Source organism: Leptinotarsa decemlineata, unplaced genomic scaffold (assembly GCF_025532065.1).
Source record: "Leptinotarsa decemlineata unplaced genomic scaffold, Ldec_3_MD MMD2_P_RNA_scaffold_6, whole genome shotgun sequence".
Classification (NCBI taxonomy): Eukaryota; Metazoa; Arthropoda; class Insecta; order Coleoptera; family Chrysomelidae; genus Leptinotarsa; species Leptinotarsa decemlineata.
In genome coordinates this window covers 5,993,378-6,007,382 of record NW_027412533.1, presented here as the reverse complement: position 1 = coordinate 6,007,382, position 14,005 = coordinate 5,993,378, and the positions used below count along the sequence as shown (strand labels likewise).

Genomic DNA, 14,005 nt, shown 5'->3' with positions numbered 1-14,005 from the left:
ATATCTCTTTTGCAATGTTTGCAAAAAGACGAACATGGAAGTCTAGCCTTTCGGCATCCAGTTTTTAATGCAATTGCAGTGGACTAATTTCAACAGATTATCAGGAGCTAATTTTACTAAAATCATCTAAAGGAACAATTCTTTCAGGCCAGTCTCAACTCCTGTCTCGCTAATTTTCCTGTTTTTTGATCTGCATAAAACATAGTTTCCAGCCTTTATCCAGCCCCAATCTTCCGGATTCAGTTCATTACCGAGCTCATTGCGAAGAGTATATAATGATATCACCACCATAATGGTCTTCTAAATGTTTTAATAAAGTCTGCTACGTAGGTTTGTAACTCATGGATTCCATTTATTGATTGACAGTAAATAGTCAATCATTACTACTTTCAATATGATCATGAAGACGCAGTAAAGAATCTTAGATTTTTTTTTAATTGCAGAAGGTTCATTTTTTTGCTATATAACAAAGTCACTATAACGTTGATTGTGATAACGAGCACCAACTTCAACTAGAGATTCAACATCATTTACACGACTTTCAATGAGCTCACCGTTTCCATTGTTTTTGTTTTCTGCAATTTCGATTATTTTTTATTTAATTTCGTCTGATCTGAATAAATACATAGTTTCTTTTACTTTGCTCAGCCATGGTTTCGCTCATAACAAACAGAAATTCTAAAGAATAAAATCCTGAGGAGGACGGGATTGGTGACGAGATGTTGATGGTTCAACTAAAATGGAAGTACGTTTCACAGAATAGATATAATCATCCCGACACTTTTTATGAACATTTAATGCAGTTTTATCAATAAGATATTTTCACTTATATTTATAGGATGCTTAGACTAATAAACTTCAGTAAAAAATGTTTTCAACTTATTTTTATCTATAATTCATAAAATAATATGTAATAAATAAATGGGCGAGTGTTTGAATTTTTGACTGAATTTGTTCTTTAATAATTAGAGAATAAATAAATATTTCAATTGGTTTATAAGTTGTGAGTTTAAACTTAAAAAAATAGGTGACAATGATGGAGTAAAGGAGAACATCATTTCTAAAATTCGATATGAGATATCGAAAAATAATACATAGTTGTTTCGTCACATTGTGTAGAAAGAGAAAAAATATATAGAAAAAATTCAAATGTTTATAACAAATTGTTCGTTAAATAAACAATGGAAATTTGAATAAAAACTTTTTTTCAGTTATCAAAGAGTAAGACAAATTATGATAAGTGAATTGTTAATACCAAATGGAAAAATAGCTATTTTTTCAAGTTTTCAACGGGAATCTATTTTGTGACTTTTCAAAAATTGCTCAAAAAAATCTCAGAGTTGTTATTTAACAATTATCGCACTTGTAATGTTCCTGTACAAAACCGTAACAGTCTGCTGCACTTTTTTCGATGTACAAATTCCTTCCTGTGAGTGGAATGTTGTTCATCAAGTGACAGTGATTGTTCAATTTTTACAAACACTCAAGTGTATTCAAGATCGGATATTTCTACACCGTTCATAGGCAATTTCGAATCAGGTAGCATGAAAACTAGGTAATCTCGAACATCAACATATTGCAAAACGATTGTTCAACAATGATAAACAATGTTGAAGGACGATAAACACAGAATTTGTAGGGAAAATATGTTCAAATACTTTTTTATTATTTATTCATTCATCACGCTTTTATTAGCTTCACCTGTAAGTATGTATGTTTGTTTGTTCGTTAATTTGTTTGCTTGTAACTCTGAAGCTCTGGGGCTGTATTTGACAGAATTATCGACATTATTGCTTGATCCATTCGCGGGCAGAGGGTGCTTTACGTAACTTCCTTGATAAATTTCGATCTCACTTTTTTTAACTTTCACTTTTATCAAATTATGATAAATGACACTAGCCTCACTATACTAGATGAACAAGAACAGTTTATGTTTATGCATCTGGGTTTGTGTTTGCGTCACATTGTACTTTGAAAAATATATGTTGAAAATATGAAAAAGTATGTATTTATAATGGTGGTGCTTTTTATAATAATATAAATCACACAGCCTTCTTTGAATTCTTTTGATAACTATTCGAGAAATGTTTGATTAATTAGGCCTTTGGGTTAACGTGGATGTTTTGCGCCACTCACTGAATCGACCACGGTGTGAACCGGTGGTTCAAGCCGCGAGGCCAAACGATCGATTTTTACTTCCTATCGTCCAGCCCAGACCAGGAATCGCACGTTAAAAGAAAAGACCTCTTTGATTATCCAGCTCGAATGAGTTTCGACCTCTGAGAGCTGTCGTTCGTAGATGGGCGACAGTTAGTTAACGGAAAAACAGATTTTAACAGATTTCAAATCATTTGTTCTACCGTTATACTTCCTTTGGCAATAATAGGAACATGGACTTCCGTCTTTGGAGGATATTGGTTCTGGTTGGAAGTGCATATTACCAGGTCTGTTATCATAAAATAATAGGAATTGGCGCGATTTAATTCGTGACAGCTGGCCAATGAAGCAGGCTTAGATTTTCAGGTGAGCAGAATTCCATCAATTTGAACCTGTTCAGTGGAAGTTTCACATCAGGCTGCTCAAGGATGAGCCATTGTGAGTGGAGAAGAGAATATTTTCAAGAGAGATTCGTTTTTTGGGCCACAGGCTTTTTGGTTTTCTATTCTTCTTCATCGTAAAAAGTGCGTAACCTCCAAAAAATTAAAGAAAGGATCGGTTGAAAATTTTCAAACAGCTGGAAGAAGAGCTAGAGGTGCTGGAAAAAAATTTGTCTCGAACGAGAAACATTTAGAAATTGTTGCGTCTGTAGTAAATAACCCCTGCAGTCCTCGACATAAGTTGCTCGTGAGAATGTGTATCAATAACCACTGTCAAGAAATACCTTCATAAACCAAATATATAACATGAATTAAATTAAGACGCAGTTTTGTGTAGTAATAGTGGACTATTTACGTCCTCATTGCATTTTATATCAATATTTTTCGTATTATCATAAGATTTTGGAGCTGAGTGGCAAAGTTCACTCCTTATCCGAGGAAAACAGTCGTTCTTTCAAGACAGATATGGTACAAATATTTGTATTATCTTTACAGTGGAATACATTTATTGAAAGCGATTTTATGACATACGTTATTCCAAAACGAGTACTTTTTTCAATCACAACATAAGCAATACTTTTCTTGACGCGCGTTTCACCAACCAAGTTGGCATCATCAGGGGAAGGAAGTGATAGGGAAAAGTGCTCGTTTTGGATTCATTCTACGCCAGAGGTTCCATTATTACCTTTTATTACAAAAGTTATTGTTGTTACCAACGACGAAGTTGCTTGAAAATTGTATATTTTTACCTTCATTCGATTCCTGTTGACTGGTCCGTCTCAAGGCTCTGCTGTTTCTACGAGGGGGTTTCTCTGGGGGCGGTAAATCTCTTCTATCACCATATCCGCTTACGGGATATTCGTCTGTTGGAAGTTTGCTAGGCTTGATGATGGTAGTCGTAATACATCGATCCGAAACAGGTTCATACATTGTCGTTCTCACTAGCTGAAACAGTTGCAATCAACTGAAAATCCGTGGGACTGTTGAAAAAAGTGGTAACGAATTAATAGAAAACTTTTTCAGTTGCTGATTGCCAGGTGACTGATTCAAATACTCAATTCTCACTTAATTTGATTTTGTGCAAACTGTTGAACAAGATGAAGTTTGAATTTCAAAAATGAAACTATCCTAAATCTGTAAACAATCAGTTGTGGACCGAATGATTGGAAGATATGTGTATAACCAAACTTAATATAGAATATCTTATACATCAGCATGGATTTTTTTGACAGAACGACGAAAAGAACGTCAAATTCATTTTCAGTGACATTTTTAGTACCCAACTGTACAGAAATTCAGATAGAAGAATAGCATTGGAGAATATACGTAAAAATCTAGAATGATCAATGAGACTTATTTTTTTTTTATTCGTAAATAATTTACCACTATATTTCAGTATTGGAAAATATTACACTTCATAGGGATACTCGTAATACAACATCGGCTATTGATGTAAATTTCTCAGAGAAACACCAAATCCAAGTGAATCTACTTACTATCTGAAGAATCCAGTGGACGGTGTGCTAAAAATTGTTTTATTCTCAATGTCTCTGTATCGGTATTACTTGTGCAGTGTTCTCAGCCTACGAATATAGTAAAATGGATTTCATATCAGAACTGATAAAGAATGATCAGTTTGTCCGAAACAAAACAAACCTTTGGGATCATATTTACATGGATTCGAATCGAGTTGGAAAACGAACATTAAGTACCTTCAATTCCTAAGTGCTGCATGGAGTTCATAAGGCCTTCATAACACCCGATTATCCTAAAATGTGATACTGTGGATTATCTTAGCGACTGGAGAAATGTACAGTAAAATGGATTAAAGGGGTCTCTCAGTCAAAATCAAAACTCTGCTCTACTCTGCCAAGCTTTCTCTTCTGATGGGAAACTTTTTCAGGGCCTATAATTTAATAAGTTGTGGATATTTTTGCAAATTACACTTACTGAATAAATTAGTAAAAAACAATGAATTGAACATATAAATTGACGAAAAGAAGTTAAACATGTATAGTATTTTTTTTGTTTGACAAATGCCATACCTTCACATAAATGTAATTTTTCAATGGGCATGGTAATTTGATAATCGTTAACTCTAAAGAGAAAGTTATTCATTATTGTTATCTTTTTGGTGTAGTTCCAGTAAGTTACTATATATGTTGTTTAGATTATCAATGTCAGTTTTCTTATTCATACAATCAGAAGACTCAATAATTTCGACCATTTCAATATACTCTGTTTGAAAAAATATAGAAAAATTTGTATACCCTTCCCTCAAACAAAAAAAAATCAGTCTTCTCAGAGACATATAGATCTATCATTCTTATCTCAAAAAAACTCTCAATAAAATAATTTTTAATACTGTAATTTATGTAATGATAATTCACCTATCAAGTTTTCTTTTAAATCTATACCTAACCTTGGAAATTTATCGTCAAATATCATAAAACTTTTTCATAATGAACGAAATATCAAAATATGCCAAAAAACTATTGAAACTAGAAAGAACTTGAATACTAAATGAAAATATAAAACGGATTAAAAAAAGTGATAACATTCCTTGTAACTTGGATTATATTGGAATAACTTTATGATAGAATAACCACATAAAACTCAATAAAAATCATGTGCATTAGTACAACACCCTATGGAAACAGGACATAAACTAAATTACTGTAATATCACAGTTTTACATGCAGAAAAAATATTTCAAAACGCCTTTTTCTTGAAATGGTCGAAATCAAGTCTTCTGATTATATGAATGAAAAAACTGATATTGACAATCTCAACAACAGTAACTTACTTGAACTACATCAAAAATAATATAATAATAATGAAAATTTTATCAATCAATAGCTCTCTCTTTAAAGTTAACGATTATCAAATCATCATGCCAATTGAAAAATGACATTTATGTGAAGGTATGACATTTGTCGAACATAAAAAAATCCTTTTCTTCTTTCCATTAAATTTCATGTTCACTTAATTGTTTTTCACTTATTTTCACTGTAAGTATAATTTGTTATAGTATTCAAAGACAAAAAAATCCAGAACTTGATAAATTATAGGCTTTGAAGAAGCTTCTCATTAGAAGCGAAAGCTTGGCAAAATAGTGCAAAGTTTTGGGAATTAGTGAAAAATTCAAAATTTCATAATTATTCTATTTACACCACATTTTGTATTCAAGTCGGTCCCAGTTCATTTTTTCTGAACCCAATTATTTATTATTTGCAATAATCACATATGAATGTTTTGATGTCTAGAAATTTGAAGATTTCTTTCAACTGAAATAAAAAAATATTATAATGCCTTAATTGAAAACCAGAACTCCATATTCAAAAACATAATCTGATAATTTCGCTGTTGAATAAATTATTTCACTTAGAACCTTATTCATTTCTTAATGGTGTTGAAGAAAACCAAAATAGTTAATTTTTCATTAAAACTATGAAAATGTCAATAATTTCGTTTGGAATACCTATTTGTCAGTGTGAAATTTGCTATAGCGTTCAAAGGAAATATTGATATGAAAATGTTCACCCACCTTGTATGTCGTAATGTAGTCTTCAGAGGTTATTTCCAGTTTATTAGTGCCACGCATATTTTTCAAAAATTGTAACAGATCTTTCAAACTTTTCTTAAAAAAATCCTTCATTATGGAAAAAACTCAAAACTGAATATATATTTGATTGATCAAAAACTGAAAATGTCAGATCTGACTGACATGATTGATAAATGAAGAATATTCTCGCAAAATATCTTTGAATTCTGTCTGAATGTAGTTATGGACGAAGAATAAAAGAAAATAGGGAGCTCAAAAGAAACTAACAGAAGTTCATTCAAAGCTGTGGGTGCGAATTACTTTGGATGTAGAGATACATTTCATACCGGAGGCCAAGAATCAAATACTCCAATTTTTACACCATTTATGTTTATCCATTACCACAATGAACAATTGTTCTAACCCACCTGTATACTACTATGATGATCAAAAGTGAAATCAGATGCTATCAGAAGCTTATGAATATGCTGGTGAAGTCTAGGAACTGGTGATGGCTCGATGCTGTTCTTATGATGTGTTTCTGGAACAACAATATTTATTTCTACTCACAGGGTGCTCCAGAAGTATCTTTAGAAAAAAAATGCAGATATCAGATATCCGATATTATACAGGATTCCTCAACCTAAAACAGATTTTCAAGATCATCTATATAACTGAAATCACTCTGTGTATTAGCGATGTACTTTTACGAATAATTTAACGAACACTAATTCAAAAACTGAAATTATAACTATATGAGTTTTTCAATGAATTGTCAAAGCCTTCATTCATTTTTGAATTGTATTGGTTTGATAATTATTTCTTCCTATTATACAGTGTCACCGATAAAATCCGCATCAAATGGGAAACTTTTTTATTTATCGTTTTATGTGAAATTTGATTTTGGCAGTAGATTTTGCTTAAGAAATGATGTCAAATGGCGTCTACAAAATAGGTCACGTGATTTCCTCAACCTATCAAAATTGACATTTAAAAAAAGAAACATCGAAAAATGACATTATTCTTCAAAATATCCAAAAATATCAAAGGATAAATTGTAATTTTATACCCACACACCAAGTTTCAAACCCATAATAAGTATTTTATATTTTCACTATTTTTCCGCATTCCTGCTTTTTCTACTTATCAAAATTTAAGCACACCTGTACTAAATCATTTATTTTAACTGAACTCGTCACCGAATTTCTTTTTTTGTAATATAATAATATTTTAAGAGCCTCTTTGATGTTAAAAACAAATTTTGAAAAATAAAAGTTGTCAAACTTGATGCAAAGTTCATCTAGTTTCAACGGGGCTTTCCAAACTATACAGTACTTGAGTTTTTTAATGAGCAAATGGCCTCACAATATGAATTAGAACAAAACGGAACATTAGGACACAATATCTTAGAGTGTTTATTGTTTTTTTAACAAAAAATAAAGTGGAATTCAATCTTAATTAAAAGGAACTGAAAATAAACATGTACCTATACCTAATAGCAAAAAAACACGAAAAAAAGACTCACGACATTAAATACACTACATTTCTGTATGTCTTCCATCGCGTTCTATGCAGATAATTGTCCTTCTTGATACATCTTTTATTGAGTTGCTGATACTCACAGGGTTTATGTTTAAAATAGAGTTTCTAATAACAGTTTCTAGGTGATTCACGTCACGAAAAGGTCTTTGTTTATAAACGATTTGTTTCAAGTAACCCCACAAGAAAAATCTAGTGGGGTTAAATCTGACGACCTAGGCGGCCATATTTGCTCCATATTTCGCCCAATAACTTTGCCCCTATACATTTCTAATAGTTTCTCTTTGACTTGTCTTGAACTATGAATAGGAGCCCCGTCACATTGATACCACAGACTGTGTCTTATTTCAACCGGCATATTGTCCACTATATCACTGATCTCAGTATTTAGAAATTGCAAATAATCTTGAGAAGTTAAATTGTGTCTAAAAAAGAATGGTCCCATTACCTGATTATTTAAAACACCGCACCACACATTTGTTTTAAATGAATATTGGTCCCGACATTCTATCACAAAATGAGGATTTTCCTGAGCCCACCACCTACAATTCTGGGAACTGACTACGCCGTTCGATGTGAAGGTAGCTTCCTCGGTCCATAGGATTTTGTAAGGAAATTTTCTGTTTAATTCTACTTCTCCTAGGTACCAGAAAGAGAAATCTAGTCGAACATCGAAATCTCTTTCCTTGAAGGTATTTATAAATTTGGGTTTGTAGGGTTTGAATTTATTTTTATGTAAAATTGCTCTTACGCTTTCTCTTTTAACGCCAGTTCTATCTACAATATTGGTAATACTTGATTTTCCCTGTTCGATAACATCCAGGCAGACAGCCAACTGAACCTCAGCATTATTGCGTGATGGATTATGACGTTTTTTAAAAGTATTTTCAATTGAACCAGTCAGTTTAAATTTTTTTAAAATCCTACTTACAGTGGATTGCTGTACATGTCTACCAGGATGTCTTGCGTTAAAAATATCAGCCACTTGTCGATGCAATGTGTTTTCACCACAAATTAGCACAATTTCAATTTTTTCTTGTAAAGATAACATATTATTTTAATTTTCATACATTACATTGAACTAACGGGCACTAATTTATTCAGTGACAGTGACGTTTTCTAAAACACATTATGTAGTTTCATATTTTTTCACAGCCTACCCAGTTTTTTTAAATTAGTGTTGTTAGCGGATTAGGTAAATGTAAATACTATGAGTTTTTTTCTTTTATTGAATGGGCTTCAAGAATCACGAAATGATGTTTCCTAATGTTCCGTTTAGTTCTAATTCATATTGTGAGGCCATTTGCTCATTAAAAAACTCAAGTACTGTATAGTTTTGAAAGCCCCGTTGAAACTAGATGAACTTTGCATCAAGTTTGACAACTTTTATTTTTCAAAATTTGTTTTTAACATCAAAGAGGCTCTTAAAATATTATTATATTACAAAAAAAGAAATTCGGTGACGAGTTTAGTTAAAATAAATGATTTAGTACAGGTGTGCTTAAATTTTGATAAGTAGAAAAAGCTGGAGTGCGGAAAAATAGTGAAAATATAAAATACTTATTATGGGTTTGAAACTTGGTGTGTGGGTATAAAATTACAATTTATCCTTTGATATTTTTGGATATTTTGAAGAATAATGTCATTTTTCGATGTTTCTTTTTTTAAATGTCAATTTTGACAGGTTAAGGAAATCACATGACCTATTTTGTAGACGCCATTTGACATCATTTCTTAAGCAAAATCTACTGCCAAAATCAAATTTCACATAAAACGATAAATAAAAAAGTTTCCCATTTGATGCGGACTTTATCGGTGACACTGTATATAAAGTCGGTATATGAATTCCACTGAAAATATTCAGAAAAAGTTTATGAAAAATATCTGTTTTTGTAATGATAAGTTGATCTACCAAGAGATGGGCATTGTCTTAACTACGCCAAATTATTCTGCAATCGTATCTAAAGCAAGAACTCCTCAGTTCTCTTCATCTTGTGAACAAACCTAGGAGGCTTGGTGGTGCACCCATGAAGCAAGTCAATGCAAGTCAATGCCTTCTGTTCAAAATCTGTTTTTCCGTTAATCAGCTGTCGCTCCCATTCTCAAAAGTTGAGAACTTATGCGAGCTAAGGACTAACGAGGTTTTACCTTTCAACGTGTGATTCCTAACACGAGCAGGATATTTTATGAATCTGCCTTTCAGCAAATTTATGAGCTGCAGAAGCAGAATCTGTATCAAGGGAGAAAATAAACCCCTGCTGAGCAGGTTAGAAAACGCTCACGTTTAAACGATAAATCACCCAAGCCGGAGGCTAAATAACCTTTAGAGGACTGAGATGTCCTCATATGGATAAGTTTCTGCGGTTACTAGGGAACCTTGAACTTCGAATGTCAGACAACCTCAGTATCGACCAATCAACTGCAATATTTTCAGTAATCTATTATGGCTATAGAACATGGTCTACAGATATTATTCCAGTGCTGCTTAATCTAGCATGGATATAACAGGTTATCTTGAGGATCAAAAGAGTATTTCCTGGCAGGTTGGTGCAGTTAGTACCCTGCCGCCATGGGACGGTGATCCCTCTGAAATGAGTCATAAGAGAAGTCATAAGTAGTCGCAGACTTTCGGCCAATCATGTCCTCACTAGACTGAGGATTGGTGTAATGTGCATTAACTTCAACACACTATGTGCTGTCTGTGAATTTTTTCAGTAGTTCAACTGAATTGGAAAACATAATTGGTTTTCTATCCACAGTAGATTCATTCAGTGAATCGTTCAAATGGAAAATAAATAAAAGTCCTATGACTGGATGTGATTTATTAATTTCAATAAGTCTGAAATTAGAATAAATCTATTTACAAAAAAATAATTTTTTTTGCAAAAAAGCGTGGAATGCCTCTAGCAAACAGCTCCTAATGAAATATTTATAACAATGGATATTCAGAATCTCACGCTTTTTCACAAGTAAATTAATTTTTTGTAAATAGATTCACTTTGATTATAGACTTATTAAAAGTCATGAGTTACATCAAGCATTCGACCACAATCTTAAATTAGTTTAGAATTATTTTTTATTCTTTACTTTGTGTTGCTATCAAAGAGTTCCTTTTTTAGTTTTTTCATAATATTATTTTTATCTTGGACTCGGATGTTACGCAGGTTGCTTTAGCTGCACCCGTGACTCAGTTGGGAGTAGTCTTTGCATTCACAAGGTCTTCCGACGATGACGCAAATCCGTAGTTGGCCCCTGATTATTGAATCCGCTTGATTGTTTTGACCCTTTTTAACAACCTTCCTCTTGAAGAGGACGATCAAACTTCTCTCTTGGTGATCGAAACACGTGTCGATGTGTTAAAATAACGGTTTGGTGTTGGAAAAAAGGCGAGTAATATTCAAGTAAAATAGTTTACTTTATATTTTTGAATAACTTCATTTAATGAAAACTTGAACTTTTCACAATCAACAGAAAGCAGAATGAGCAAATATCATTAACTTCATATACACAATTTTGCGAACTTTTCCACGAATTTTCCATCAATTTCCACTCTCAATAAAATTGAACATCTGATTTTCTCCCAATGACATAATTTTCTATTTTCACGATTTTACAAAAATATTATAGTTGTCTTTCTCTGCCACCTAAAATAACTCTTCTAAAAGCCCAATCAAAATAATAACCATACCCATGAACATCAGTGCCGTGGCTCAAGAATATTCCCATGGGTTTTCCCTGTCCGCGCGACGGAAAGAGAAATACGCCGCACCATCGCTCTGTCCGTAAGTACCAGACGTCGCGACGCTCGCGGTTCGACTGGCACTTTCTCAACTAGGCCATCAGGAGTGGCGGCGCTCCGCGCCTTCTGGCTTGCGTGACACCCGAATTGACTCTTATTCCCAATTGATGACCGACGAGGTGCTGTGGAAGTCTCAGAGTTGGAAAATATGTATTGGGCGATTTGTTTATTGTCTTTGTCTACATCAGCGGCGGTTTCCCCATTAAGATAATTGAATTGAACTAATTCAATACAATATTTGGTGAATATGGAAGATTTAGAGGTTCGGACGTCCAAATTTACCACACCAGATTGTTCGCATCAATGCTTTGGCACTCATCTTTTCTCTAAGAAAGAGTAAGTGAAGATTCTGTACGGTTTCATCTGAGCAAGGATTCTCAACCAGAGAGATGTGAGTAGAGTGAGCGTCTAAAGAAGACTGAATAAAGCGCAACATTTCTATATGTCACTCCACCACCATATCCTCCCCGGAGTTGAATACCCTGTGATCGAATCTTCCTTACACGATCGATGTGTGGAGGATCTAGTATCTGATTCGTCCACTTCTGCTCACTTCCGAGCGGTTCTGAAACTATTACTTGGCACTTCCTATAGTCGGAATTCAGCCTATAGTACTCTAGTACCCATACTTTTTATCTGTTCTGTTTGTTATACCTTCCTTCACTATATGTAGTGTTTGCATGGTGGTTTCCTGTGCCTAAATGTGAAGAGGTATGTGTGTGTTTGTGTCGCGAACTATATTTATGTTGAGGTACCAGATTTTGTGGGTGTGTTTGTGTTTCGTGGTTAAGTTTTACTTATCGGATCCGCTGGATGGTAACTTTTGGAATGATCTTTGGTTTTGTGTACCCCACTGTATAGGGTATTCTGGTGTTACATTTTTGATTTCTGACTGGGGGAAGGCACTCGAGAAAGCTCTCTTGTTCACTCTTGTATGAAAGTATTCCGGGTATTATTCATCTTTGCTTCATAGGTTTTATCAACATCCTTCCATTGCCTTTTCCATGAGTCTCTTATTTCAACATAGGGCCTCATTTCATCAAGTTAGGGACTTTTCACCTGTTACTGTTTCTCACTTTTATAGTAATTCTGAAAATTTTCATCAGGCAATAGGGTCAGTTGAAAATTTGAGTTGAAATAGCTTTTTCTATCAATTAACTAGGTATCATCAATAGTAACCCCCAGGAGTTCTTTCAGGAGACATATGAAAGAATCGATGAGCTCTTATCATTCATTATGCGAGTCCTGACTGTTCTTGAATTGTGCATAGTTTCAGTTTTATTTTGTCAATTTGTCAAGTTATGTTATATTTTGAATAAAGGAAGTTTTACCAAACCGTATTTCTACCACCTTAACGAATCCAGAATCGTAGAATTCATATGCGATGGGGGAAAATTATATTGGAAAAAGAATTAGCTTTTAAAAAGGATTTCTGAAACAAAAACCTAAATATAAACATAAAAACCTAAACATAAACAAATAATTGGGCACTAAACACATGGTATGGGAGTGCAAAGGGTTTATACCACATGGATTTGTTTCAAATAGTTCAACCGTCTCAAATCTGATTGTCAATGAAAATTTCATCATTGGAAAGCGAACGATACGTTCGCTTTCCAATGATGAGCCATGATGAGCCATGAAAATATAATGAGCCATGATTTGCTCATTGCTCATTATATTTTCATGAATTAATGCAAAATTGTTGGATAATTCCCTATCAGGTACATGTCACATGGGGATAATCAGCATTTACTTAAGAGCTGGTATATGGAGATGATTTGGAGATATTTAAATCAATTGCCTGAATGAATGACATTTTGATTCTTCAGGAAGATTCCATTGAATCATATGAAGTGTATGATCAGTTGAATGGACCTTAATACAGCTAAATGTTACTGTCTATCGTCTTTCAGAACAATGCATACAGTTTATACTGACTATTGCATTGATGATGTTTACTTGAAACGAACATCAGATATAAAAGGCCTAGAAATTATATTTCATGAAAAACTCGACTTTAAATCACAAACTGAGTATGTAAATTATAGTCAAAGCATCAAAAATGTAAGGATTCATCAGCAGAACCTGTGTGAGAAAATCGAATCCTTAGTTGATTCTAATGTTAACAGACATACTAGATTCAGCAATGACATTTTCAAAATACCTTTTCATTCAACTAATTAAGGTTTTTTTCTCTACAAGTATATATTTTCAGTTATTTTCCAAAAGCTTTATAGACCAAAATAAGTAACATGTTTGACAGCAATTAAATTTGTTTATTTGAAGGTGATTGACAATGTTTCAATATGAATTTCATTAGTTCGGACTTCCATTGTCTAATATTATATAAAATGATTTGAAACCCCTAAACTCCTGCCAATCGGTCATCTACCGCTAAACCGGTTAAGCGATAAGAGGATAAGTGAAAGTACTCGAATGACCCATATATAGTCATCTCTCGGAGAAATTAGTTCAGTCATCACCCGAAGACGATTGTGGATACTAACAATCGAAACGTCGTGA

At 33.3% G+C, this 14,005-nt stretch overlaps 1 protein-coding gene across 4 annotated transcripts in view; it reads right to left on the bottom strand.

Moving 5' to 3' along the window:
- The window catches only part of LOC111512611 (uncharacterized), a 46,476-nt gene extending 34,954 nt beyond the window's left edge, over nucleotides 1-11,522 (bottom strand). The window contains exons 1-4 of one of the 4 annotated variants that reach the window (XM_074169879.1): nucleotides 6,145-6,300; nucleotides 4,310-4,365; nucleotides 4,094-4,180; nucleotides 3,347-3,542 (exon numbers count right to left, since the gene is read on the bottom strand). In XM_074169879.1, coding sequence (XP_074025980.1) covers nucleotides 3,347-3,527 — 181 coding nt within the window. In that variant the 5' untranslated portion in view covers nucleotides 3,528-3,542; nucleotides 4,094-4,180; nucleotides 4,310-4,365; nucleotides 6,145-6,300. Of the gene's footprint in view, nucleotides 1-3,346; nucleotides 3,543-4,093; nucleotides 4,222-4,309; nucleotides 4,366-6,144; nucleotides 6,304-6,569; nucleotides 6,683-11,368 lie in introns of those variants that run through there. The other 3 variants (XM_074169877.1, XM_074169878.1, XM_074169880.1) reach the window with 3 other exon arrangements.
- Nucleotides 11,523-14,005: the final 2,483 nt, after the last annotated feature.